Raw genomic sequence first — 27,169 nt, 5'->3', positions numbered from 1 at the left:
AAAACAAAGACTGCACAGGCAATCAATGCCCACAACACGCAAATGACAACTAGCTGGAGCCTGCCACTTGGGAAAAGGTGTGCTTTCATGTAGTTATAAGCCTCCAAGGGGAGCAGACTCCCTCTGTGATGGCTCACGCCCCAGCACTGCCCTGCCCCACTCGCTCAAATGCAGAATCCTGGTCTCAGTTTTGCTAAGCAGGGAAGGCTCCTTGAATGCATGACAGGAACGAATTTAGATTGTTCTTACCTAAATGGAGGATGGAGAAGTGAGGTGCCTAGACAATACATCTCGAGACCCTCATTTAGGTCAGCCTGACCTGCTCAACTTCTCGAAATCTCTCTGCCTCAGACATTTCTGGCCTCTTGGAACCACACCTTTACAATACAGTAATGAGTTGCTTAACGACGGGGAGAAGTTCTGAGAAATGTGCTGTTAGGCAATTTCTTGTTGTGCAAACATCACAGGTGGACTTACACAAACCTAGGTGGTGTAGCTTACTACACACCTAGACTATATAGTATTAATCTTATGGGACCATGCGTCCACTGTTGACCAAAACGTCATTATGTGGCTCATGACTGTACACCTGCTCCTTGCTGCTTCCATCAGCTCTTCCCCACTTGGGATAAGCTCTGAAATGCAGGACAATCAGCAGGCGCTTTGTTTGTGTGACACTAACTCTGGTTTTGACCACTGATGTCCATCTACTCATGCAAGCAACCAGGAAACAGCCTCTGGCAGACCCAGGAGACTTATGAATCACAGGTTGGAAACTGGAAATAAACTCACTGGGCAATAGCCTGTCAGAGTCACAGATTCAAACACAGTGGCTCCTGTATACTTTCACTGAAGTCTTTTTTTTTTTTTTTTTTTGAGGAAGATTAGCCCTGAGCTAACATCCATGCCCATCTTCCTCTACTTTATATGTGGGACGCCTACCACAGCATGGTGTGCCAAATGGTGCCATGTCCGCACCTGGGATCCGAACCAGTGAACCTCGGGCCGCCGAGAAGTGGAACGTGCGAAGTGGAATGTGCGAACTTAACCGCTGCGCCACTGGGCTGGCCGGCCCTCACTGAAGTCTTGATACCTCCCTGTCCCACCTCGGCCACACCCTCAAAGACACTGAGAGCAGGCCTGGCTTTTTCACCAAGGAGAGGCCTGCAGAGCTCTGGATGGTCGAGGCCTGCTAGGCACTGTCCTCACTCTGATCTGCATTCCTCTGGTTTAATCTAATGCTTTCTCATTTGGGAAGGGAAGCTGGAGAGCTTGCTTCCATTTTCAGAAATCCTTAAGGAGAAGAAACCAACTGAGTCTTCTAGGGCGTATGTGTGTATCCCCCAACGTGGACTCTAAACTCAGCAGGGACACTGCCCACTCCCCTCGAGTAGGCCTCTAATGAGCCCAGTACAAGTGCTCAGCATTCTGTCTGGCTCCAATTAAATGCTGTTATTACTCCTCAGTGACAAAAACTGGAAATATCTCACACTCTCAGCAAAGCTCACATCTCTGTCATCATGAAAATCATTCGGTAAATTGTTTATATCCATTCTCCAGGCTTGAGCAAGAACTTGAAAGGCAGGAGCTGTGCCTTTTACACTTACAATCCCTCGTCTGCACTTGGCACGGCGCGGATGCTCAATAAAGGCTGGTAAAGGAGGTGTGACTCAGAAACTTACAACGATGGTGAAATACCCATCATCTCTGCCTTAAAGGCAGCTTATACCCATACTGGCACGATGCGTTTAAATTCCACTATGATTTTAACTGAGCAAAGGAGATAGCATATATAAATAACTAAAATATTGAGGAAAATATGATGAAGGATATGACTGAGTTAAAGTGTACAGGGGTTCAGCAGGGGGACTGCTAATTCCAATGAGGGAGGCTGGGAAGGAAACTCCAGGGAGGAGGTGGAATAATAAATAGGATGAAATCCCATCATCCTCCCTCCCACCTACATCCTCCAGAGCTGCTATTTGTCTGGCCCTACTCCAGCGTCCTCCTCTTTCCTGGCAGTTGGCTGCACCCTAGGCAGATCTAGGCCAGTACGTGAAACCCATGGTTCCTTCTCCTTCCTCAGTGAATTCCACACTATTTTATGGCTTCAGTGGGTAGTGCTTCTGTCTACACTACGCCCTCCCCACGCTCCGTTAGGCCTTGCTGGATGACAGCTACGACAATTTCACTCAGGTTAGGGGTGCTAACGGGTGATATGTCATCTATCTCTTCAAGAAAGCACAGTTTTCCGCGTCTTATAAAATGCCCCTAGCCCACAAGAGTGACACTAATCGTGGGACTTCTGGGGCAGTGGCAGAGTCACCCAAAAACATCCCTGGACTTACGGCCTTTTGGAACTACCAAATCCCCTTAGAGAGATCACAGGTTGATAAGGGATGATTCCTAAGCACACTGTTTGACTTTCACAATGTTAGAATTTTTTTCATGTTAAAAAAAAAAAAAAGACTTTATTTGCAAAGCCAGAAGATCTAACAAGGCCAGGCCTACATTTCCATACAGCACCAACTGGCTGGGAAGAGCAGTGACTGCCCCCTTCGGAGGCACAGAAGCCCCCCAGGTCACCTCAGGGATTTCAGATTCCTGCCTGTTTAGAGGTGCAAATTTGTGGCCCTCGGCAGAGATGCTCAGCAGCTCCAGTCACAAGTGAGCGCAGTGAAATCACCCATGGCTGTTGTCACATTTGTCACAAAGGTGCCCCAAATAGCAGGGCTAAGGAGGCAACAGGATGATAATTGTCTCTGGGACTTCGCTTCTTTCCCTGTTTTCCCACCCTACTCGCCCTCCCCTTGGTATCTGGGTTTATGGTCCTTGCTGCAGGCACTCCATCCGTTATCAGGAAGTCGCTAGAGAGGATAGAAACGACCAGATTAGATTCTTCTTCTCCCCACTGGCTGGCTGGTTGGGGCTTGTTGCTCAGGGAAGCAAGAGGTGGCACAGCCAGTTCACTTGAAAACACTGGCTTGGCTTTCCATTGCATTGTCTCTTCCTCTGTGAGCTCCAAGCACAGATCTAACCACTGGTCACCACAGGGGAGAGTGTCCCAGGACCAAATGCCATGCCTGCTGCGGTCATTCCCATACTTAACTCCAATTCAATGTCTTAATTTCAATTCTCATGGCTTCGGATTCTTTGCCTTAGGTCCATGATTTTTCTTTTTTAAATAAAAGTACTTATTTTTTTCATATTACAAAAGCTATATAGTTTATTTTAGAAGCTACACACAATAAAAAAGGGGAAAAAACCCTCAGGATCTCCCTGGAGATTATTACTTATTAGTTTGATATTTTTCTATTCACAAATACATAATATAGTATTTTCCTAAATAAATAAAGTCATATTGTACATAGCATTATATTTTTTTCACTTAGCAGCCCAAATTGAATATTTTCCCACATCTTCAGATACCATTATTACACTGGCTACACAGCATTTCATGTACAGCCGAACATAAACGATTTAGCTAATCCTCTATTCTTGGACATTTAGTTTGCTTTCAAACTATATAAGAGGAGAAAAAGTTTACCAAATTATTTTTGGACAAACCAAACTGTGAAACTGCATGCGAACTTTCTCTCTTCCCTTAGGGTATAAGGATAACAGAATTTTTCTGACGTGGCTTTCCCTATTGCTGTTCATTTCCTCTCCTGGTGCATGACACACAGTGAAAGACTTTCACTTTGAGAATACAGAATCACCAGGACAGGCTCTTTTCATAACTGGCATGATCTGGCATGCACATCAGAAAATCTGACATGCCACTTTTTTGCCTGTTATGTATAACTCTCAGCAGTCAAAGTCAGATGGAAGTTATGTACGCTTTCGGCAAAATAACTCTACTCGGCTATTTCAAAACTCCTTCAGCAGAGAAGCATGCAGGGACCGTACTGCCCCATCTTGCCAGAGGTAGACAACGTTCTGTTCTGGGAGCCTGGGTCATTGAGTGTCCCAACACAGTTAAAAAGACAATAATCTATACAACTCCGACTCCAGTGGGCCAGAACCGCTCTAACTTTGTTTTTACTACAGGGTGTTGTGAAGATTCCCATGGTGAAGTCAAGGACATTAAAGGGAGAAAACACGACTTTTTATTGACATCTTGGCCAATCTGAAAATGGACTTTCTGTCCTAATGACTGGGTACTTGCCTGAAGGAAAAAGTGACTTCTTGAAACAACTAAGGAAAGCAAAAGCCTTTCACTCTGGTGTAGAAAAAGATAAGAGTTGGGATGGGTAGAGAAAAACTCTTCCTTTTCAGTCATGTGGCTGGGGTAAGCATTAATCTTTAGGATCTTGGTTTCATCAACTGCAAAAACAGAGATAAGAGCCCTTTAACAGAGTTGCTGTGAAGATTAAATGGCAACGTGTATATTAAGCTGCCCAGGACAGTGACTGACACATGGTGTTTAGCCAGTCAGTGTTAGCTCCCTTTCCTCATGAAATAACAAAAGTACCCATCACGAAATAAATGTACCACACCCTGTGCCACATGTTTAAGATACAAAGATAAATAACATACACGCTCAGTCCTCAGTATTGCCTGATACTCAGTAAATACCTGTTGAGTAAGGTTAAGCAGCTCAAAGCCTGTTGGGAGAGATAGATATGTAACAGAGTTATTGTAGTAATTATTATAATGACACAATTCTAATGTAATGTGAAAAGATATGTACACGGTGCTGTGGGCTCACAGGGGAGGGCTCTCTAACTCTTTTTAGGGAAAATGGGAAAGACTCACCAAAGGTGGGTTTTGACCAGTGAACAGAAGTGTGCAGTGGAGTAGAGAAAGGAGACACTGGCGACAGAAAAAGGCAGAGGAAACAGAATGGGGAAAGGCACAGAGGGAAGAAAGGGTACGAAGTGTTTGGGGAAACAGAAACAAAGCAGGAAAGGTAGATTGTAAAGGACTAACTATGTCATCCCAGAGTCTGGGCTTTACACTTTAGACCAGTTCGTCTCAGACCTTAATGTGCTACAGAATGATCCGGGGACGCAGGTTCCGGTTCAGCGGTATGTAGTAGGGCCCGAGATTCTGCATTTCTAGCAAGTTCCTATGTGATGTTGGAGCAAATGGCCCACGGACATACAATGAGTAGCAAGGCTTACACAAAAGGGAGTCAACAGAGATTCTTAAAGAGAAGAGTGGCATGATTAGCTTTATTTCTGAGGACGCTCACTGGGCGCCAGTGTGGAGGCTGCACTGGAGTTGCAGGGACTTCACACATTCTCATTCATGGGGATCACCACAATATCCCTAATGACAACACGAAAGGACCACAGACTCTTAGAATTCAAATAGGTCTTAGGGATAATGTGGTTGAACACCTTCTCTTTGCAAATATGAAAGGGAACTTTTAAACAGTGACAAGACCTCCCCAGGGTCAGACAACTAGCTGGTGGTCAAGAACCCAGATACTCTAACTAAAATCCATTTAACCATGTTCTTTCTGCCAATCTCCCCCAGTGCAGGATATCAACTTAAATTCAGAGAGTTGAATCATTAATGAATATTCCTTAGAATTACTAAGACAAAAGGATGCAGGGGAATAGTTATTGCTCAGCCATTCCAAATTATGGAGGCCAAGGTATACAGCATGAGCCAGGTTAGGAAAATTTCTGTGACAGCAGGTCACCAGGCAGAATTTCCAGGTGTTAGATTCCAGTGACCTTTCTTTTTGTCCTGTGTCTTGGAAACGTGTCTGAAGTGCAGATTCCCTTGTGGGCAAGTAAGTTAATGCTCACTTGCTCTTGGCACGTGCTCCAAACCTGCTTTGTACCTATAGGAATGTTTGCATGGAGCAGGTGGTGGGAGAAGGAAACTAACAAAGCTTATGTGCCTACTCTGTGCTACATACTAACACACATTATAATTTAGTTTAATTCTAACAAGGCCCTTACAAAAAAATGCATTCTTATTTTGATTTCACACCTGAGGAAAGTGAGGGTCCTGGAAGAGAAAAGAATTGATGAAAAAAGAGGAAATAGTGAAATGGAGGCAGCAGGGCCAGAGGTATTTGGGAAAAGGAGAAGGACCCAGCAAAGCAGAGTCATTTTTGAAACCTCTAATACACAGGGCCTGCTGTCCCAGGAAAACAGCAGAATAAGGAGGACAAACACACTGATACTCTCAGTGAGTCCCAGATGAACAAAAAGGGCTGTTTTAAGAAGCCACTTGTAGACTACGAGGGGTCTGATTAAACAGGTTACAGGAGCATCAACCAGACTTAGTGTTTTGAGCTTGTAAACAGGATATTACTCCATAATAGGAAGTAAACTCTGCTTGCTCATGCAATCACATGTCTTCTGTTTTATCTGCCCAATAAGTGTCTGACACACTGAGAAAAAGCTGACTTCAGGCTTTTCTAGAACTAGTGGAAAGAGAGCAACAGAAAAAAAAAATTGCTGTTAACCACTGAGTAATCTAAATGCCATCTCACCAAGAATTTTACTTAGACCCAGTAAAGATGTGATTTTTCATGAATCTTAGAAGCTGGAAGCCTTGAACTCCAATGATCTAAGGGAAAACTGTGATATGGCCAACTTTGAATGAGAAGAGTGTCATGAGAAATTTCATCTACTTTAAAGGGGTAGGCTTAAGGTTTACAAATTCACCAACAGAAGACCAAAAAAACGAAAGTCTTATTTAAAGATATCTTAAATACCTCATCTTCCTTTCACCCAACTTATGCCACAATAGCAGTTCAAACTTATTGACCTAAGTACATACTGACCCTGTGCTAAGCAGTATTATATGGATAATCTCATTTAATGCTCATAACTCCATGATGTAGGTATGATTATCATTATATTTTATAGAGGAAGAAAGGAGAAGCTTAAAGAAGCCAAAATTCTATTTCGGTAGACTGATTCCTTTAACAGGTCAAAAACATTTAGATCCAGGAGGTAGATGAATCCCCTTTTTATTAATGGCAATATCCAGAGAGGAGTTATAGTCTGTGCATGAACACCTATGGCAAATTATCTGATAGTATAAGCAAAGGAACCACCATACTATTCATCTGGAAGTAAAATACTTGCTTGGGTAATGATTTCTCAGCAAACATCTGCTGTAACCTCCCACTCCTGCAGGCTCCCCAACATTTAACCAATGTTGGAATGAGACTGTAAACACCCCTAAGGGGGCCACCTTGCAGTTAGTTACCTTTCCCACTTTCCTCAGGGCAGGACATTTTCATGAAGTCTATGAATAGCCTGGGGTGAAGTCACGCAGGTGTCTAGAGACAGGATCCAGAGGGGACAGGCCAGTGCTTGACATCAAATCTTGCTCAAATGAGATTCTCCTTATTCAGCTCCACTGGCTTTATTTGGCAAAGCCGGGGCTCTGATGAAATCCAAGGAGGATTTGCTTTGTGGAGCTACAGACACTGGCAGACAGGCAAGCTGCCACATCTTACCTTCTCTCTGTCTGCACTATTTGTGGTATAGAGACCTCCTCTCTGACTTGGGGTCAGAGACAGTGCAGCAGGGTGACTGACAGAAGCCGCCCTTTGGCGACAGAGGCAGAGTCTGAGTGACTGTTATGATCGAGACCTTCTGTCCATTTTGGCAGAGTGAGAACAAATTTCTTTAGGTCCCAAATGATAGTTACCCATGCTCGGTCATCGGCGTGATGGTTGCAGCAACAAGACCTTGAAGTTTCTTCTTCGGGGAGGCCATTGAGCTGCTGACAAGAGTCTGGAAAACATACAATGTGATTCTTTTCCTTCTTCAAGGAACGCTAATTAATGATAAAACTCCTGGGCAAAGTCTGTTCCCAGTTTAGAACTGTGAGAAATGCTTACAAGGACACAAACACACAGAGCAAATGAGAGGAATGTAAAATTTTAGAGCTTAATTCTATAGGGGAGGAAATTATTCTCTAAAGACAGGAGACGGTGGTGACAAGAAGGCAGCAATGTTCCGGGAAACTATCATCACAAAGGCCTCCCATTTTATCTATATAGATGACTGAGGCAATCAAACTATTTTCAAATTTATCGAGCGATTCTTTCAAATTCTAATTTTGACCAGTTTTGCCCTGTTTTCCTAGTTCCAGCAAACCATGTAAACTGCATCACAATTATTTATTCACCTCTCCCCCACTAGACCAAGCTCCCAGGACAGGGGACATATCTCATTGTCTTTCCTTTCCCCGCATTGAGCACTTTGCTGAACGCCTCGTGTTCAATTAAAAAGTGATGAATGTGTGGGTGACTGAATGAGGTGTTCAGATTGTTTGGATGATGACCTCCACAGATGGGGAGACCAGTACCGAGTCAACTTGACCTCACTCACGTGGGGCAAAAGGATCCCTCACCATCGGGCAGAGAGTGTACATGTCCATAATCAGCATAAAAAAGCCAAGAAGTTGTCCAAAACTGGCAATGAGAGCAATAGAGCATTGTGCTTAATAGTCTGGACTCTGCAGGCAGACTGCCTGGTTCAACTCCCAGCTCCGCCACTTACTAGTCACAGAAGCATTATTATTTTTTGAGCTGGAAGACATAAAAATTTGAAACTACAAAAGCAGAGTCTAACAATTAAAGAAGAAAATAAAATATCAAATAGTATTTGGTGACAATTACATAAAAGATGGTTGGCTTAGAGCAAATACAGTGATGTCTATAGGTAATCAACAAGAGGGGGTATAAGTTCTGAGGTCACTGGTATATTTAAAAACCCAGTGCCCACTATACTTAAATCTGACACATATAATTATTATGAACTAGCTCATTTTGTTTGCTTTTTATAGCTGTCATATCCCCAAAAAGGAGTATAAACTTCTGGAGTACAGAGGTCACATCTTCTACTTTTTCTATATCTCCCAAGCATCCCAGCTCAGGTGAGCCCCTAAAACCAGAAACAGGACAAAATCATGAAAGAGTACAATATAGCAAAAGTTGTGGTTCTTGTGGAAAGCCAATCTGATACCTCCCCTTACAAACAGATGAGTCCCCAGCAAGACTTGCTCCTGAAATTAAGTCAAATCCTTCAAGTAGCTTTGCTCTGTTCTGAAGGGCAATCAAGGAGAACCTCACCAGATATATAGGATACTAAGATTTCTCCGACTTTTCCTAGTTTGAGGATGAGACTAAACTCCTGTTGGAAGTTTTGAAAGATAAAATGTAATCACCTGGTCTAGGAGGAAAACATCAGACCAATTACACAGGTCCTGTCTACCCCAGAGGAATGTCTGAGCATCAGATACGATCGATACTATGCCTGCTGCATATCTCCTCCCGGCACTTCTGCAAGCATCTCAATACCCCAAGGGGAACTTGCCGTCTCATTCTCTGAAGGATTTCTTCCTTTGTTTCTTACAGTAGAGGGCTGAGAGCGCTAGCCCTAGAGTCAGACTTCATGGGTCTGCATCCTGGCTCCACTACCTGCTAGCTTTGTGACCTTGGCACTGTTATTCAACCTCTCTGTGCTTCAGTTTCCCCTTCTGTAAATGGGGATAACATGACCATATTTCTTAGGATTGTTGAGAATTAAACGCACTACTTCTTGTAAAGTGATTAACAACAGAGCCAGGTACATAATAAGGGTGAGTGCAGTCTGCTCCGTGAAGCCTGTCTGATGGCTATAGCACGTTAGCAAGTAGATTATTAGTCCCTTGCCAGCACCCTCTTTCCTGTCATCTCAGCTCTACTGGTAACTCCTCTTCAACCCTCCTTACTCTTGTCAGTTCAGGGACTAAGTCACTTCACTTCTCTTATCTTCTTTTCCTGCAATCCTTTCCGCCCCCACTTACTGCCCTTCTCATAACTTACCCTTTGTTACCTCTTATCTAGGCCAATGCGCATAAGCCCAGGACCTAGGGGCCCATAGGGGCTCAAGAAACTTTAAGCGTGAGAGCTGGGTTCAGCATTAAAATTCTCCTAAGTTCAACACTACTAGGATGTTACTAGAAATTCCATATTGTTGTGCTTTTAGTAGCATTTACTCCATACTTAGGGCAGTTACACTGATATGCTTAGGACGGTCGGAAGCTTGGACTGGCAGTTATATATACCTATCTTTTATGGAAAGAAATCAAGTTAAGTGCACTTAGGTGCAGTCTGATTAATTAAAAACTCAAACCCTGGGGGCCTGTGGGGGTGTGGGATGGGAGTCGGGCATCTCTATCCTAATCCTCACTCTTCTTCAATCCACACAGGCTGCCAGATTAATCTTCCAGTAGCACAGATATTTCTGCTCTGCCTTTGCCCTGCACAGAAAATGCCAATAACATCCCCTGGCTTCCACAGGATAAACACCAAACTCCCTGGTCTGGGTTTCTGGACAGATCTCTTCATGCCTGGAGTGCATGCACTGCACTGTCTCCCGTTGCTCCTCCCTACCTTGTACTGACTGGCCTGCTTCCCTTTCTCCTGTGGTTCCCCCACCTGGGAATGCCATTATCTCCCACTGTAGCCCCTTCAGTCTAGCCAACTTTTAAAACTCACTTTTTAAACGCTAGGGAACATTCCCTGATCTGCCAAGATGAATACAATTTTTTACCTCTTAGAAGTCCTCAAACACTTGCTTTTTATTAAAAACCTTATATCAGAGTTATTAGCAGGGTAGTTTCTGCTCCTTTTCTGAACTGTAAGCCATCAGGGAGCAGGAACGGCTTCAAAAATCTCTCTGCACAGAGCAATACACCAAATAAATGAGCCAAGTTTGCTAACTTTGTGAACTGTGAGACTCTTATGGGACAGATGGAGAAAAGATCACAACTGCAACTGTGTAACACCAACTGTAACTGAGAACGATCGACAGTTTCTAAATTTGAGGCTTAATGTGAACTTAGAATGTTCTTACTGAAACACTGGGGAGGGGCTATTATTCTTGGATCTTATTACCTATATCCACAGACAAGAACACTTAGTACAAAGAATTCAGGTTGCCCAAGTCAAATGATCTTAAAAGGGCAAAGTTTCAAAAAAAAAAACAAAAATCTCCGGAGGAAGAGAAGGATGCGGCTCTGGGCAAGAAGATGACTTGAGAGAGAAATCTTTGGAAAGGAAGAAATAACAGAGAAACTGAAAAAAACAAAAACAACAAAACGCAGAAATACAACCAATGTCCCGTAAGATGAAAGAATTATATCCAATTTAATCTCTAAACTCTCTTCTGCTCAACTGATGATTCTGATCATTTTGGGCAAAGGATCCTTAGAGACCGGCTATGCGGTGTGAAAGAATCCAGGGGCGCAGGTCCCTCTGCCCGGGTCTGTCGGGCACTTGCTCCCGGCCCGCAGAGTGTCGCATTCACACTTCCTCCAGCTCCATTTCCCAGCTTATCTGCCTTCCCCCTTCCCTTCAGGCCGTCCCCGTCTCACCCACCCCCGAGTCTCGTCCCCCGCGTCCCTCTGCCCGAACCCCCTGGGGGTCTGTCCGTCCCGGTCAGTCCATCCACGCCGGCGCGGGCCGCGCTCACCCGAGCCGCGAGGTCAGCCTCCGCCGCCGCGGCACCCACCGCCGCTCCGCGCTGTGCAGCCGCCGCTCCGCGCCGCCCCGCCGCGCTCTTTATGGCCCCGCGGATGCTCCGCCCGGCACCACGTGCCCGCCACGCCCCGGGGCCCTGGGGACCGTAGTTGAGCGCCTCTTTCTGCGGCGCTGGTGTGGCTGCACGGTCACGCGTCCCGCGCCCCCAAGACGTTATGCATCCGTGGAGTCTCCTCTTCCCTGGGCGGTCCCCGAACGGTGTGGGCTAAAGGAACACGCGCGCGCCGCCCCGGGCCCCCGAGAGTTGCAAGCGTCCGAACTTGCACCTCGGTGCCCGGGAGCTCGCGCTCACACGCGCCTGATCCCGCCGTGGCCAAACCTCTCCCTTCCTCTTTCTCCCGGCCGGTCCTTCCGCTTGCGGACGCCTCCTGGGCTCGTTCCCGTCTTACTTTCCTTCTGAGCAGGGCCCTGCAACGACAGGATTTTCGTGGTTCTGGGTGTTGAAATTTGGGCTGCTGTTTCAGAAGCACGCTGAGAACACTGACGGCCCGGCGGGGCCTCTGTGCTCTTCAGGCCGGGGCTGCTGCCCGCAAGCTCAAGTTCAAAAGTGATGAACGGGTATTAAAAGCGGATCAGTTACGAATGCAGCAGCTTTTCTGGCGTATTCTGGAGAACAATCGAAAGACTTTTGAAAGGGAAAAGCATCTTTCATCAAAATCTCTACTTGCGGGAATGTCAAGAGTTTATTTTCTAATATCATGTACTGTGTTAATAAGTGGGAAGCATAGCCATAAACAAGTCCAGCTTTCTCTTGCTGATATGAGTTAACCTCAATTTTCCATAAATGGCTGATGCTTATTTCATTTAGAGAAAATAAATTTCCCAAAGGGCTTTCTAGTTTGCAAAATGCTTTTTTAAATCTGTTACAATGGTCCTTTCATTGCGCATAGTACCAGAAATTAATTCGTAAAACAATCCTACGTGGTGGGTACTAATTTTTTAATTCGTATTTTACAGATAAGGAAGCATCATCCCATTTTACAGATCAGAAACAGGGTTAAAGAGCTGAAGTGATTTGCCAAAGGCCATAGAGCCAATGAGTGGTTGAGCTGTCATTTGATTTCAGTAATCTGGGAGCTGGTACTTTTAACCACTACTCTATGTTACCCTGCAAAAAAGGAAGGAAGAGTCCTTGGAACCTCTGTTTGTTTTGTAATATTAACAGGAAAGTTAGATCCTAACGGGACAATGTTAGTAATTTTTTTCAAAATCACTCTTTAATATATGCAAAACTAAGTATTTCAGTACCCAAAAGGTATAGGTCATTAGGCTTAATATTGTCAACCAATAAAGCAATATTCTAAATGCATCAGCTACTGTTTATATAAATGTGGTAATACAAAGGAACTCCTTAGAATAATGTCTTAGGTTTTGTCCAGAAGCAGATGCTAAAATGGGATTTGACGTGCAGGAGACTTATTGGCGGAGGAAACCGGAGAAGGCAGGGAGAGCCCTCAGATTGTCACGCAGGGCTGACACCTGTGGTAGGAGACAGCAAGAAAGAGGGTGTGGGAGGAAGAGTCTCACTGAGTGGTGAGGGGCACATCACAGTATCCACCATATGCCCTTAAGAAATTCATGGCCTCTACTGTGAATTGTGGGAGAGACATCTTTAAAAATATACAGACCTGTGCAAAGATATTAAGAAACGCTGAGGGGAGGCTAATCTGGGTGGAGAGGCGAGTGCGTGTATGTTTGTGAGTATGATGAGGCAGGAGAGTGTTTCGGAGAAGTCTTCCTGGAGGAGGTGATACCTGAGCTCAGTCTTGGATGACCGAGTAGGCCTTAAAAGAAGGGAGAGTCAGCAAAAGGCTCCCAGTGGCATCCTCTAACACTTTCTGATAAGGGCGGAGGGCTCTGTGACGTTTCTTCTGTTGTTATCTGGTGTTTTAAAATCATCATTACTTAACTTTTCATGCTTTTATTTCTTGCCCCCTAACTCCACTGGGAGTGCTCAAAGCAGGCACCACATCCTGTTTCTCTGTTTTTCCCACGGTGCAGAGCGTGGTGCCTCTCCACCTGCAGGCCAAGAGGGTGGATTCGGAGACATTTACTCCCTTCAACTCTCCGTTGTTTTTAAAAAATCTCTTGGGGTTCCATGTCATATTTTCTTTGCTACAATTCAGGTTTGAAACCTGGTGATGTAGAAGAAAGGGCTTGGGGAACCTAGTGCACTGTAACTGGCCACACGTTCCATCCTTGGAGCAGGACATAGAGCCCTATCACAGGCTACTGAACTGACCGTGGCGGAAGGGTGGTTCCCACAGAGGCTCCCCGCACCTTCTTGTAAGGTTGCTGAAAGGTTCTAGTACCAGTTCCCATGTGTGGGTTCCCCATACTAACAAGCAGCAGTCCCCCAACACCATCTGGGTGTCCTACAATTTAACTCAGTTCTGACACTACCCATAGCATCGGATTCCACAGGTTAAGAGTTCAGTCCAACAAGACTGCCCCCGACCCAACTTCAGCTGCCACTTCAGACCCAGGCTGCTCCCTGAGCTTCTGACCAGCCTGCTACAGATTGGTGGTTCCCATGATCCCCTCCTTGGACTTCAGATAACAATTGCAAGCCTAGGGTGTTACCCATACTTCTGACCAACTGGCTATAAATCAGAGATTCCTGTGACCCCCTCCTTGGGTGGATTAATTTGCCAGAGCAGCTCACAGAGCTCAGAGAAACATTTTACTTACTGGATCACGGGTTTATTATAAAAGGATATAACTCAGGAACAGCCAGATGGAAGAGATGCATAGGACAAGGCCTGGGGAAAGTGTGTGAAGCTTCCATGCCCTCTTCAGGCGTGCCACTCCCAGCTCCTCCACATGTTCACCAGCCCACAAGCTCTCTGAGCCCTGTCCTTTTGGGTTGTTATGGAGGCTTCATTATATAGGCATGATTGATGAAATCATTGGCCATTGGCAATTGTTCAACCTTCAGCCCCTCTTGGCTCCCTTGAGGTCAGGGAGTGGGAATGAAAGTTCCAACATTCTAATCACAGGTTGGTTCTCCCGGCAACCAAACCCCATCTTTAGGTGCTTTCCAAGAGTCACCTCATTAACATAACAAAAGATAGATTTATGCTCTCATCACTTAGAAGATGCCAAGGGTTTAGGAGTTCTGCGCCAGCAACTGGATGAGGAGCAAATATATATTTCTTATTATAAAATCACAATGTCACAGTTGCCTTTACCAGAAAAGAGGAAATGGATTTTAGACAGCCAACATACCGCTACATTGGGGAACATCCATGAAGGAGAACTAAGTTGGATTTTGAAGTGTTGCATTGCATTGTGGACCAGAAAAAGCTCTGTGCATAGGTGAGCGAGAGACCTTTCCACTCAGTGTAAAGAACATATAACCAGGTTAGAGGTATGAGAATTACTCCCAGAAGTTCTGGTTGTATGGGTATGTCAGTGGGGCTGGTGGAAAAGCTGGGGTTCATTTTTGCATCAAAGTCCAGAGATCTTCAGAGAAGGGAGCAGGCTGTGGCTAGAATTTGGACTGATTGCCAGTCCCCAGGACAAAGGCCCTTCCTTTTTAGGGTTCAACTTCTGAGGCTGAGTGCCATCTAGTAGAGGGACATCTCTTGAGAGGAGAAAAGAAAAGCCTGTGCATAAGCTTGGTTTCAGAGAACCCTTTGGGGTCACAGGAAGGGACAATTTTGAGAACAGTATAGTGCAGTCATGCTCAACTGTCTCCTGGCTCAGCCCTTTGGTGAATGCATACTGGATTCTTAAGAAGAAGGAGCCTGAAGGAAAAAATGAATTGAACAGGAGAGATGTACTTCCATATTTGGCATTCTTAACTTGGGATCTGTGATTCCAGATTTTTTTTTTTTTTTGGTGAGGAAGATTGGCCCTGGGCTAACATCCATTACCAATCTTCCTCTTTTTTCACTTGAGGAAGATTAGCTCTGAGCTAACATCTGTGCCAATCCTCCTCTACTTTTATATGGGAGGCCTCCACAGCATGGCTGATGAGTCAAGTAGGGTTGTGTCCCAGATCTGAACCCATGAACCTGGGTGGCCGGAATGGAGCATGTGGAATTTTAACCACTTGGCCATGGGGCTGGACCCCAGGTTTTTTTAAAATAATGACTTTATTGAGATATAATTCAATACAATACAATTCACCCATTTTAAGCATACAATAGTTCAAAAATCTACTATATTCACAGAGTTGTGCAACCATCACCACAATCAATTTTAGAACATTTTCATCCACCCCAAAAACCTGTACCCATTAGCAGTCACTCCCCTTTTCCTTCCCACTCTGTGCCCCCAGCCCTAAGCAACCACTAGTCTTTCTGTTTCTGTAGATTTGCCTATTCTGGACATTTCATATAATGGAATCATACGTTATGTAGTTTTTTGCGTCTGGCTTCTCTCCCTTAGTGTAATGTTCTGAAGGTTCATCTATATTGCAGCATGCGTCAGTACTTTGTTCCTTTTTATGGCCAAATAATATCCCATTGTATGACTATGCCACATTTTATTTATCCATTTGTTGGTTGATGGACTTCTGAGTTGTTTCTACTTTGGGGCTATTATGAATAATGCTACTATTGTGATTGCAGATTTTAAACCTCCTGGAATTTTGCGGTGTCCTTTTCCCAGTGCAGTTAGTTTACAGCATTCTGGCCTCTGTTCAGTTCTGCAGGAGCCCCAAGTCCTTACCAAGATCAGGGCGTTTACACATGCCCAGGATGCTCGGCAGCTGGCTGACTTCTACTCATCCTTCAGATCGTGGCTCAAAAGTAACCTTCCTGAGAGGTTACCAAGCACAGACCCCCACCCCCCGCCCCCCCCCCCCAATCTGGGTGACACCCTCCTCCTCATAGCACCCAGTACTTTCCCTTCCTATCACAACTTATTAGTGTGTTTAGTTCTCTCTTATTAGTATGGAAGTTTGGTCAGGACAATGACCTGTCCTGTTTCCTGGGACACACGTAGTGCCTGCTACATGGTGGGCACTCAATAAATAGTTGAAATAGTGTGAAATGCAGAATGAACGCTGATAACTCTGTGGCCTGAACATAGGCTTTTGCACTGGTGGGAAGAGAATGCCTCCTTGTTGACTGGTGTTGATGCAGCAGTAGGGCCCCTGGTGGCCAAGAGGGGTGGTGTTAGCACAGAGACGGGAAACTAGGGAGCACCAGGACACAGGAGCTGGACGAAGAGGATTGTAATGCCTCTTTGAGGGTGAGAAGGGAGGGATTCCTAGCGTGGATTAAATCTGGGGATGTTGCCTTGTTGTGGGCTTTGAGACCCTCATTCGGAATTGTATCTCCGCACTGATGTGCCAATGGGTTGCACACATCGGTTTGTCATTCCCTAATAATTGGAAAACCCTTTGAAAATTTGGGCTTAGTTTGACTACCAGCAAGGGGGAATTATGAGGGTGCCATTTGTTGAAAAGAGAAGAGAAAGTTGATAATGTTGATTTTGCTTGGCAGGGCATCTTTGACAATATTCAAATAATTACAGAGGCAAAGCTTCCTTTTGAGAGTTGTTCAGCCTGTATTACGATTGCCTACATGAGCATTAGGCCTTTGGGAAGCACACAAATGGGTCTATGCTACTTGTGACAGTGGTCTAAAATGTTCCCCAGGGATCTCAAAGAGAAATAAACATATCTTCTGAAAGCATCCATCCCAAAGCTCAGTAGCTGCTCATATTATGAATATGGTAAAAACTCACCACTAGGTGACAGTCTATCAGCAGAAATTGCTTTCTCTGTTAATGACTCCTTTCCAAACTGGAAGTGTCTGGGAATATCAGTAAACCAAAAAACATTAGACAATCTTTTCGTGATCCCATTTTCCCATCCTCCTTTTCCCAAAAATCTATGCAGTTAACATCTTCCATTTTAAACATTCTTCTTTAATCTTCGTCTCTCTCATTAGTATTAAAATAATGAAAAAATACGATTTATAGAAACAGAAATTAGACATCCCTCCCCCCTAAATACTAGTTCTTTGAGTTTTGAAGATGAAATGGCTGTGAAGACGAAGACCAGTGGTCTCGACTTTTTGATGTGTAGAGGATACTTAAAATTATGGTGCAAGTTTAGTTTATAAGTATTTTCTCCCTCATGAATAAAACTCTAAGCTTCCTTTCAGCATTTGAATTGAAGATGGGCAATTAGGAGAAATATATTTTAGTTCTTTTATGAAGAACTTTCGTTTTCTGTCCCTTTTGAATGAAGGGGAAATTCCCTGGAAATAGTTCAGTGAGGTCAGTACAATTTGAAATTTAATTTGCTTGCATCCAAGGCTGGTTCAATTCTGCGTAACAGCTAAATTTAGGTGCTAATAGTGGGCTCCGGAGGTGTAGGCCTTCTGTCAGCTGGTAACACAAGGCAGGAGCCCAGATCGCCTCTGGGGAGCACTTGGGGAGAGTTATGTGGTCCTGTGCCTCCTTATTCCTTCCCCCTAAGCCATCATAGTTATCCTGGACTAGTACACTCAGATTGCAGCTTGCAGTGTCATTGCCACTGTCCCCATTGGCCAGCTTCTTCTGGGCCTACTGGAAAGCTCCCCTAAGTTATTCCAGAGTCGCACTCTTTGTTGCTGTGCTCCGTTTCTCAGGGTAGGTATCTTAGCTATAGCTAAATTATGTTAGCTCTGAAAGAAAAACATACAACCTATATTTGATCATGCATTTAAAGGTGGACCAAGCAGGTACAAAAAGCAAAATACAGAACAGTATTTATTCAGTTCTTTCATTTGTATTAAAAGAAAAAAAGGGGTGTGTGTAAGGAGATACCTGTATATGCAGGTATGTTACCTGGAAGGATAACAGTGTTAATTCAGAATATTGAACAACTGGTTCAGCGTTGGCCAAAGGGATGGCTGCCGGAGGGTTACTGGGAATGCTCTGATGTCTAAGCTTTAACCCTTCAATGATTGATTGAAATTCTGTGGGGGCAGCACTCCAGGGGCTTGGAGCTGTGGCTTTATGCAAACTGGTAGGGAAATATTTAAATATTTTAATAACCTGTGCCATTGTACTATTGCACGCCAGCAGCTGTCAACTTATTTTCCAGGGTGCCCTTTAGTACTGTTTGGAATGGATTTTTTTTTGTTTGAATTCTATTCACTCACATACTTTAGATGGAATTTCATTTTGTTCAGCTCAGGAGATAAGTCATATTTTTAGAAATTGGTTCTGGACATTTCTGGCAAGTCATCTGACTCCAGTCTGTCTACAGCCTCAGGGCCGATTTCTTTCATTCCATCTTACCAGGAACGCCTCCACGCAGAGCCTTCCGTCAGCCCCTGTCCTCGTGGGGAAGGAGAAGCCTGGCCGAACTCCCTCTCACCATCACTCAGTCTCCACTTCCAGCCCCCCCCCCTCCCCACCCCACACGGGTGTCTGAATCTCCTTTTGTTACTTGTCTTGGACCTCTTGTCTCTCCACCTACAAGACCTCTGTCCTGTTAATAACTAGGAGAGGTATCACTTTGCTTAATCCTGTGGGTTTTTTCCAAACACATGTCAAAGATTTTATTTAACTCAATAATTAATACGGAAACCAGGAAGATGTTACAACCAGTTCGAAGGAGAACTCAAAGGACCACATGTATGTGGACTGAGAAGCAATTCAAGAAATGAATTTACAGATCGACGTAAGACCAGCAGAACTGGGCATATCCAGAGCTTGATGACCAGTTGCATTCCACTGGACACAACTTGGATTTCTCTGAACAAGGGTTACTTGCATTACTATCAGTTTTCTCCAAGTTAACTTCTATCTCTACAGAGTTTTAAAAAAAGTTTTTCGCCAGGCTTATTGAGATATAATTGACATATAACATTGCTCGGTTTAAGGTAATAAGTGCTTTTTCATGTTCACACAACTTTTGTGTAAATAGAAGCTGTGTTTCTCTAAGTTTTATCTATGCCTCAGCCCTAATGGTAATGGTTATTATATTAACGGTAATGACACGTTGCATTGGTTTGTGCCTTCACCTGCCTAGTGCAGAACCACCCTTCCCTCCAAGTCTCCCCCAGTTTCTCTGGGAGGGATGGTGGTACCTCCAATATGCTCCCTCCCATCCTTTCTTTCCTTCTACTTTGAGCTCCTTGTTGGTGTCCCCTGCCATGAAGCCACTGGGGGGCACTGTCTCATCTCAGCCACTGTCACAGTCACTCTCGGCCAAGGTTGCTCTCTCCTGGTGCCTAAAGATGTGGAGAGAAACCCCTTTTCTTCTGCTTTGCTGCATTTTTTCATCCAGGCCCCAAAGCAGCATGACTTGTGTCCAGTGTCTCACCGAGCCCCTTCCCTCTCTACCTGTAGGTTCTCCCTCCACAGCGCTCAGGCATGAGTCTCTGGAGCTAAGGCAGGGAACCAAAGTCAGAGATGAGACATTTTTTCCTTCCCATCCCCCTTTCACCACCCCAACACCACCCCTTCCTATCCTCCTTTCTCCACCCCTAGGCTGCCACAAAAACATCTTCAAGCAGTCATTTCCCTCAGTCTAATCAGCTCTAACCAGATCAACTGCTCGCTTAGATTTATCAGAAGAAGTTGATGCTTAGTGGTGGGCACAACTGGGCTCAGGCTGACACCCTGGCCACACATAGTCTATTCACACTTATCCCACGGCACGGTAATTATCTGTTGGCCTGGCTGCTTTCCCATTAGACTGTGGGTTTCTCAAGTGTGAGTTCCTAACTGAGTGATATTCATCTTTGTATCTCCAGCAGCCTGGCCTTGCCTGTTACATGGCAGACCTTGATAAATACTCTTGAAAGAATAATTGAACATGGTCAGTTAGCAGAGATTTGCAAAAGGAAACAGCTCATCTTTACCAAAGGGATGCTCAGGCGACACATGCCGAGGGAGGGAAGCTCCTCTGGAAGGGAGGCCTCCATCCTGCAAATCGCCATTCAGAGCTCTGGAGGCTCCTTGGGTTTTCAAGGGTGGAGAAGATCCAGGGTCAGAGTAGCACTTTTAGGAGAGGCTTAAATTGATCTTTTTTGAGAGAATAACATGTGGAACAGTGATTGACTAGTCACATTTTACTGTGTATCTGCCAATTGAAAAAACAAGGACAAAAACATGGTAAAGGGTACAGTATGGCAAAACATATCGATCAGAAGGGGAAAAAGCAGATGACACACACGGACAGAACATTTTATTTGTATCATCCCCAATTCAGAGAAATGTGGTTGACTCAATGCTTGATCCACCTAAATGTTTGTGGCAGAGGTAAAAGTGACACACTGAGGCATGGGTTTGTTAATGCTGGAGATGGGGCGTTTATTCTCTTATTAGTTATTAGAAGTAAGGCTGATGTGTGATAGACCAGTAAGTGTAAATGACTCTTCAACCAAGAAAGATAAAGAAGTTGTATAATTACCTGACTTTCTTCTCTGAGAAGCAAACCTATGAATCACAGCTGAGACAGACATTCTTCAACTAGTGTGTGAGACAAACAGAGACACTAATTATGTTTATTAGGATAATAATACTTAACACTTACTTCAAGGCATGGCATTTGCAGAAATTGGAAAAAATAAGAATATTCTTGTGGCAATTACAGGCACACAGTGGCAATATCATAAATAATCACGGTCTTTGGAATGATTTCAGAGATGAGGAATGATGGTTTAGTTTCAGAGAGAGAGAGAGAAGTTAAGCAATTTGTTGAAGATCACACAACTAGTAAGCAGTCTCTTTAATTCCAAAGCTTGACCTCTCTCCTCTACATGGCAGTGCCTCCCCAGTCAGAGAATGTTATAATGTAAAATCTTCAGAGGAAATACATTTGATTTTTATGAGATTTAAAAAGTGGTATTGTCTGGTTATGTGTTTTGGTTTCCGTGTTCTATGTATACATAGAAAAACTTAGGTAGAGAGAAACTGAATGGCTTGCTAGGCAACAGGGCAGGTTGGACTGAAGGATAGTGGCTGGAATGACCATGGGGCACAAGACTTCTGTTACCTGCAACTTCTCTGTTTCCTGCTCTAGGTTCTAGATAACACAGCCTACTTCAAGCCCTTCAGAAAATCAGTCAACCAGTCTCTCAACCCGCTCACCAACCTGCCCACCCACCAACCAATAAACCAGCCAGCATTTGCTGAAGGCCCACTTTGCTGTTCCTGGAACAGTGTTTGGCACTGTGGGAAATGCTAAAGCAGGACCATACAGAGTCCCTGCCACCCTGATGCTTATAATCTAGGTGGAGAGACAAGACAAAAATACATGACAGAATTACAGAATCTGACAGAATGTAATAAAGTGCTAAATTGTGTGGTACAGACAATTAGAGAACAAGACAGTATATAATAAAGTGCTAATTGTGTGGTACAGACAATAAGTATAATAGGAGTTCAGTGAAGGGATGGATGAGTGTGGGCTGTAGTCTTCAGGGAAGGCTTCTCATCATGTCAGGCTGCCGTGTTTACCCAGTGCATGATGGGAAACTGAATATGAAATAGAAGATGGATTAAGAACAGAATAACCGTACTGTACCGTGGAGTCTCGTCTCAGTCTGGATGAGGACAGAAAGAGAAAGAGTTCTTTGAGAGGTGGTATTCTCCATTAAAAAGGAGAATAGAGAAATACCTTATTTTCTTTATTAATTATGTTACAGAAAATTTCCACAGAAACCTAAAATTGTATTTTAAATTGAAAAATGTTTTACGTGTACTAGGAGAGTTCAGTATTTAAAGAAATCGTGTCATAAATTTTTTTCATTAACGAAGAATTCTTTTATATGATAATCACTTACTAGTCTATCTTTATACAGGATTCCTTAAAGCAAATAAATAGATACTCTTGACTACTACTGGCAGGACTGATAAAACTTTTGCAAGATAATTTAGCAATGTGTACTTCAAATCTTGAAAATATGCATATTCTACAGCTTATCAGTTTCACTTCTGGGGAATCATCCTAAGGATGTAATCACAGCTGATTGCAAGAATAACTGTTCTACAAAGATAATTATCACAGAGTTGAGAGAAACTGGGGACATCTAAATGTCCCCAAATAGAGGACTGATGAAATAAATTAACACATATTTATAAAATGGAATGTGTAGTCACCAAAATGTTACCATAGAAAGATATTTAATATGATAGAAAATGTTTACAGTATGTAGATAAGTAAAAAAAAAATCTGAAACTTGTAGAGTATGATTCCACTTTTGTTAAAAATATGTTTTATGCAGAGAAACATCTGAGTGGTGAAGATAGATGTAGTTTCCACTTTATGCTTTTGTGTAATTTCCAAGCTACATGGCTTACTCTGTAATAAAATGTGTATTAAAAATCCTCCAGCTCTCTGATTTGATTTGTTTTGGAAGTTTGGGGAGTTGCTTTGCACTGTCATCCAGGGAGTTTTCCTAGAGTGGAGTAGAGCTGTCCTGGAGGGATTCCCACAGACCTAGGAGGTAGGTTAGAGCCAAAGATCTCACACAACGAAGAAGTTCTGGGCCAAGACACAAGCATCGGAAGAATTATGCCACTCTCCTTTCCACTATAATTAATTCCTATTTAGCAGAGTGTATACCTTACTTTTGTGAACTCAAATCAAGGTGGGAGAGGTTTCGGAAGTATGCACACTCTTTCAGGCTCGTACAATGTGAATTTTTAGCAGCAGAGCCCATCAGAGGAGCGGAAAGCCCAGGGCATGAATCAATTTCTAAGACTTCTGGAATATTAAAAAAAATATACATGTAGCAAAACAGAGTTAAAAAAAATTTGTGGTGTATTGAAATGCTTGTCTTGAACAAATCGATACCTTTAACTTGTAAAATACAAGAACAGGAAGTGAAAATACTTGGAGGTTATGTCAGAAGCCTGAATTTGAGATCTTTGGTGAATGTGGGGTCCAGGCCAAATCAGGCCCTGCCTTGAAACCACGTGAGGGATGTGGAATTATTGAAAAACGTCAGAAAAGATCTGGAAGGGATTTTGGAATTTTTGGCCCCTGGGATTTTCCATGTCTAAAAGTGAAAACAAAATACTCGTTTTCTATTCCGAGAACTTTATTTAGAACTGTTTTGAAAGGGGCCTTTCTCTGAAACATTTTAATACAAAAACATTTTATTTCCTCAACCTATGATTTGATGTCTTCCATTTTTCTAGGTTTCGACTAATTTAAGGTCTTAAAATATACATATTTGAATGCATTCAGTTAATAATTTTCTATTTTTACCTCATCCTCTAGCTTCTCATCTTCCCGTTGGCCCAGTGAAAATAAAATGCAGCGAAAGAATTTTACTTTCTTTCCTATGCCCCCAAAATATAGAGGAAATCTTTGGACAGCCAGATTTTTTGGAAGTCAAACCTTAGCTAAAACTGGGACATGTTTGCCTCTTTTTGAAGAATCCATCCTAAAGGAAAACTTCTTTTGCTGAGATGGGCAGCGTCCCTGGAGCTCAAGCTCTGAAGTCTTGAACTTTAAGACTGGGGGCTGTGGTGTTGAGGGCCACGCAGGAATAGGATGTGTAGCCTTAGCCCAAGCTCGGGCAGGGCAGTGTGACTAGGGTTGTCAAATTTAGCAAATACAAATACAGGATGCCCAGGGAAATTTGAATTACAGATAAACAGTGAATTTTTTTTTAGTGCAAGTATGTCCTAAAAGTTGAATGGGACATACTTACAGTAAAAATTGTTTATCTGAAATTCAAATTTAACTGGGTGTTCTGTATCTTACCTGGTAACCCTAACTGTGACAGAGTTCTGTCAATGAATCCTGGAGCCCAGGGGGACCTTCGTACATGAAGAAGGGACTAGAGAAAACATTGACAACTGTTGTGAGGAAGCGGGTAGGAAGCTTGTCATTGGTCTGGGGCTGTGGGTGGGAAAAGTTAAGTGTCCCTTGGGCCTCTCCAGGAGTAAATTGTAGGATTCAAATTTATACAACCTATGGGATATAGAAATCTCAACTTGAGAAATTACCGTAAAAACTGGTCCAGGACGTTTGAACGCTCAGAATTTCCCCAGAAACAAACAAACTGCTGTGCTGGGCTACTCCTACAACTTAGGCACACAGGTGTCCACTGGGATAACCAGCCCTGCTGAAGACGAAGTCTTAATGAAAAATTACAAACCAGGGGCCGGCCCGGTGGTGCAGTGGTGAAGTCTGTGCGCTCTGCTTCAGTGGCCCGGTGTTTGCAGCTTCAGATCCCAGACGCAGGCCTAGCGCTGCTCATCAAATCACACTGTGGCGGCGTCCCACATAGAATCAAGGAAGACTGGCACAGATGTTAACTCAGCGACAATCTTCCTCAATCAAAAAGAGCACGATTGGCTACATCTGTTAGCTCAGGGCCAGTCTTCCTAAGAAAAAAAAAAAAATGAAAAACCAAACAAATGAGGAAATGAATCACATTGAAGGGGAAATGCAAAGATAAACCGGAAAATTAGCAACCTAAGAACTGAGCTAAAAAATCTGAAAGAGGTTACGAAGTAAGTATCCTTTAAATGTCAGAGACATAAAGGGAGGAATACCATGAAAGAATAGTTTATTACGAAAAAAGAGCAGGTTTATTTGAAAAAGAACCACATAGAAAGTATAGAAATTAAAAATATGTTTGTTGACATTAGAAACTCAAAGGGACATGTTAAATAGCACATTAGACAGCTGAAGAGAACGAGAGAACTGGAAGAAAGAATGAAGACAGTCACCCAGAGCACAGCACAGAGGAACAATGAGGGAGAAGAGTATGAACATGCATAGGAGAAATGGAGGTTAGAATGAGAATGGGTGTGTGTGTGTGTGTGTGTGTGTGTGTGTGTGTGCGTGTGCACATAAACACAAACGTACACACACACACACACACACATAAAGGAAGCCATGAGGAAAGGGGAGAGTAGAGAGAACAGAGATACATTGTTAAGATACAATAGAAGTGGCTTAAAAAAAAAAGACCCTAAAATATAGAGGCCTAAACAAGATAGAAATTTATTTCTCTCCCATATAGCAGTCCAGATGTCAAGGGCTGGTAGAGTGGCTCTGTTATTTTCACTTTGTGGCTTCTGTTTCAGGATCCCTCCCGGCTTTTTTAGCTCCAGCCCTCAGGTCTGCCTCCTAGGCAGGGGTGGTGTGGGGGAGTTTTCAGGGAAGAGAAAAGGGGCATGCATGCCCATTTCCTTTAAGAGCACTATTCAGAAGATACATGTATCACTTTTCATATTACAAAGCCATTGAGGAGGCAGGAAGAGTTTCTACCCATGTTCCAGAAAAAATTGATAGTTCTATTCTCAAAGAAAATAGAGAAAAATGGATATTGGAGGGCAACTAGCATTTTATCCCACAGAGGTGAGGCAACATTAGAAGATATCATGAGTGGGAGTTTTCCAGAATTAATGAAAGACAAGGGTCCTAAGACTGAAAATGGAGCACGCCCCAAGCTCTATTTAAGAATAAACCAAGCAAATTGGGCTGATATTGCAGACTATTAAAGTAAAATAAAAACATTAAAAACAGCTAGGAAAAAACACATTAATCACAAAAGAAAGACAAGTAGATCAATAGCATACTTCCTATCAGCCACAACAGACACTAGAAAATGATGAAATAATATCTTCAGGGTGTTGATGAAAAATGATGTTCAACCTAGAAATCTATATCCAACTGAACTGTCATTCAAGAATGAGGGAAAAATAAGGGTATTTTTTGATGAATAGTTTAAAAAATAGACTCTTGTTGAAAGAACTCCCAAAGAACATACTTTGCACATTGAATACAGAAGGAAGGTATGGGATGCAAGAAACAGTGGTAATCTCCTCCCTGTATAATATTCGTGCACTCAATTGCACTTAAAAATCCATCTCAAAATACATAAAGCAAAAATGTGACGGGATTGTGAAGATGAGAGGTACCTCGGAAAGCATATCAGATCGGAAGATTTGGGTTGTGGCCTCTGTTTTGTGACTTTATTTCTCAGAACTTCAGGTTAGAGTAGATATGTTTATAATTTATTCTAACTTGAAAAAATAGCAACTCAACTCCAATGCATCAGCTTTACGGCCTTGTGGTGTCATCCTTCTGGCTTACAATGTGGGCTTTGGATTATCATAGTCCTGGTTCAAATCCTTGCTCTGTCACTGACTAACTTTGTGATCTTGAGCAATTTAACTTTTTTTTTTAAGGAAGATTAGCCCTGAGCTAACTGCTGCCAATCCTCCTCTTTTTGCTGAGGAAGACTGGCCCTGAGCTAATATCCATGCCCATCTTCCTCCACTTTATATATGGGACATCTACCACAGCATGGCTTTTGCCAAGCGGTGCTACGTCTGCACCCTGGATCCGAACTGGCGAACCCTGAGCTGTCGAAGCAGAATGTGTCCACTTAACCGCTGCGCCACTGGCAAGCCCCCAAACCTTTTTTTTTTTTTTTAAAGATTGGCACCTGAGCTAACATCTGTTGCCATTCTTCTTTCTTTGTTCTTCTTCCTCTCCCTAAAGCCCCCCAATACACACTCCAGCTGTAGATCCCTCTGGTTGTGCTATGCGGGGTGCCGCCTCAGGATGGCTTGATGAGTGGTGCTAGATCCATGCCCAGGATCAAACCGATGAAACCCTGGGCCCCCGAGGTGGAGTGCATGAACCCAACCACTTGGCCACAGGGCTGGCCCCTTAACAAACTCTTAAAGCCTCAGTTTCCACATCTGAGATATAAGAAAAATAATTGG

The 27,169-nt window shown here is 43.5% G+C and overlaps 1 protein-coding gene across 15 annotated transcripts in view; it reads right to left on the bottom strand.

Annotated features, from left to right (window-relative positions):
- The window catches only part of NPL (N-acetylneuraminate pyruvate lyase), a 43,194-nt gene extending 28,714 nt beyond the window's left edge, over window positions 1-14,480 (bottom strand). For 5 of the 15 annotated variants that reach the window (XM_070591552.1, XM_070591553.1, XM_070591562.1 and 2 more), the window contains exons 1-2: window positions 11,445-11,565; window positions 7,630-7,715 (exon numbers count right to left, since the gene is read on the bottom strand). In XM_070591552.1, coding sequence (XP_070447653.1) covers window positions 7,630-7,697 — 68 coding nt within the window. In that variant the 5' untranslated portion in view covers window positions 7,698-7,715; window positions 11,445-11,565. Of the gene's footprint in view, window positions 1-249; window positions 395-7,629; window positions 7,716-11,350; window positions 11,921-14,203 lie in introns of those variants that run through there. The other 10 variants (XM_070591554.1, XM_070591561.1, XM_070591559.1 and 7 more) reach the window with 7 other exon arrangements.
- Between the last annotated feature and the right edge of the window lie 12,689 nt (window positions 14,481-27,169).

This window comes from Equus przewalskii, chromosome 23 (assembly GCF_037783145.1).
Source record: "Equus przewalskii isolate Varuska chromosome 23, EquPr2, whole genome shotgun sequence".
In the NCBI taxonomy this organism is placed as follows: Eukaryota; Metazoa; Chordata; class Mammalia; order Perissodactyla; family Equidae; genus Equus; species Equus przewalskii.
This window is presented reverse-complemented; position numbering and strand designations above follow the sequence as displayed.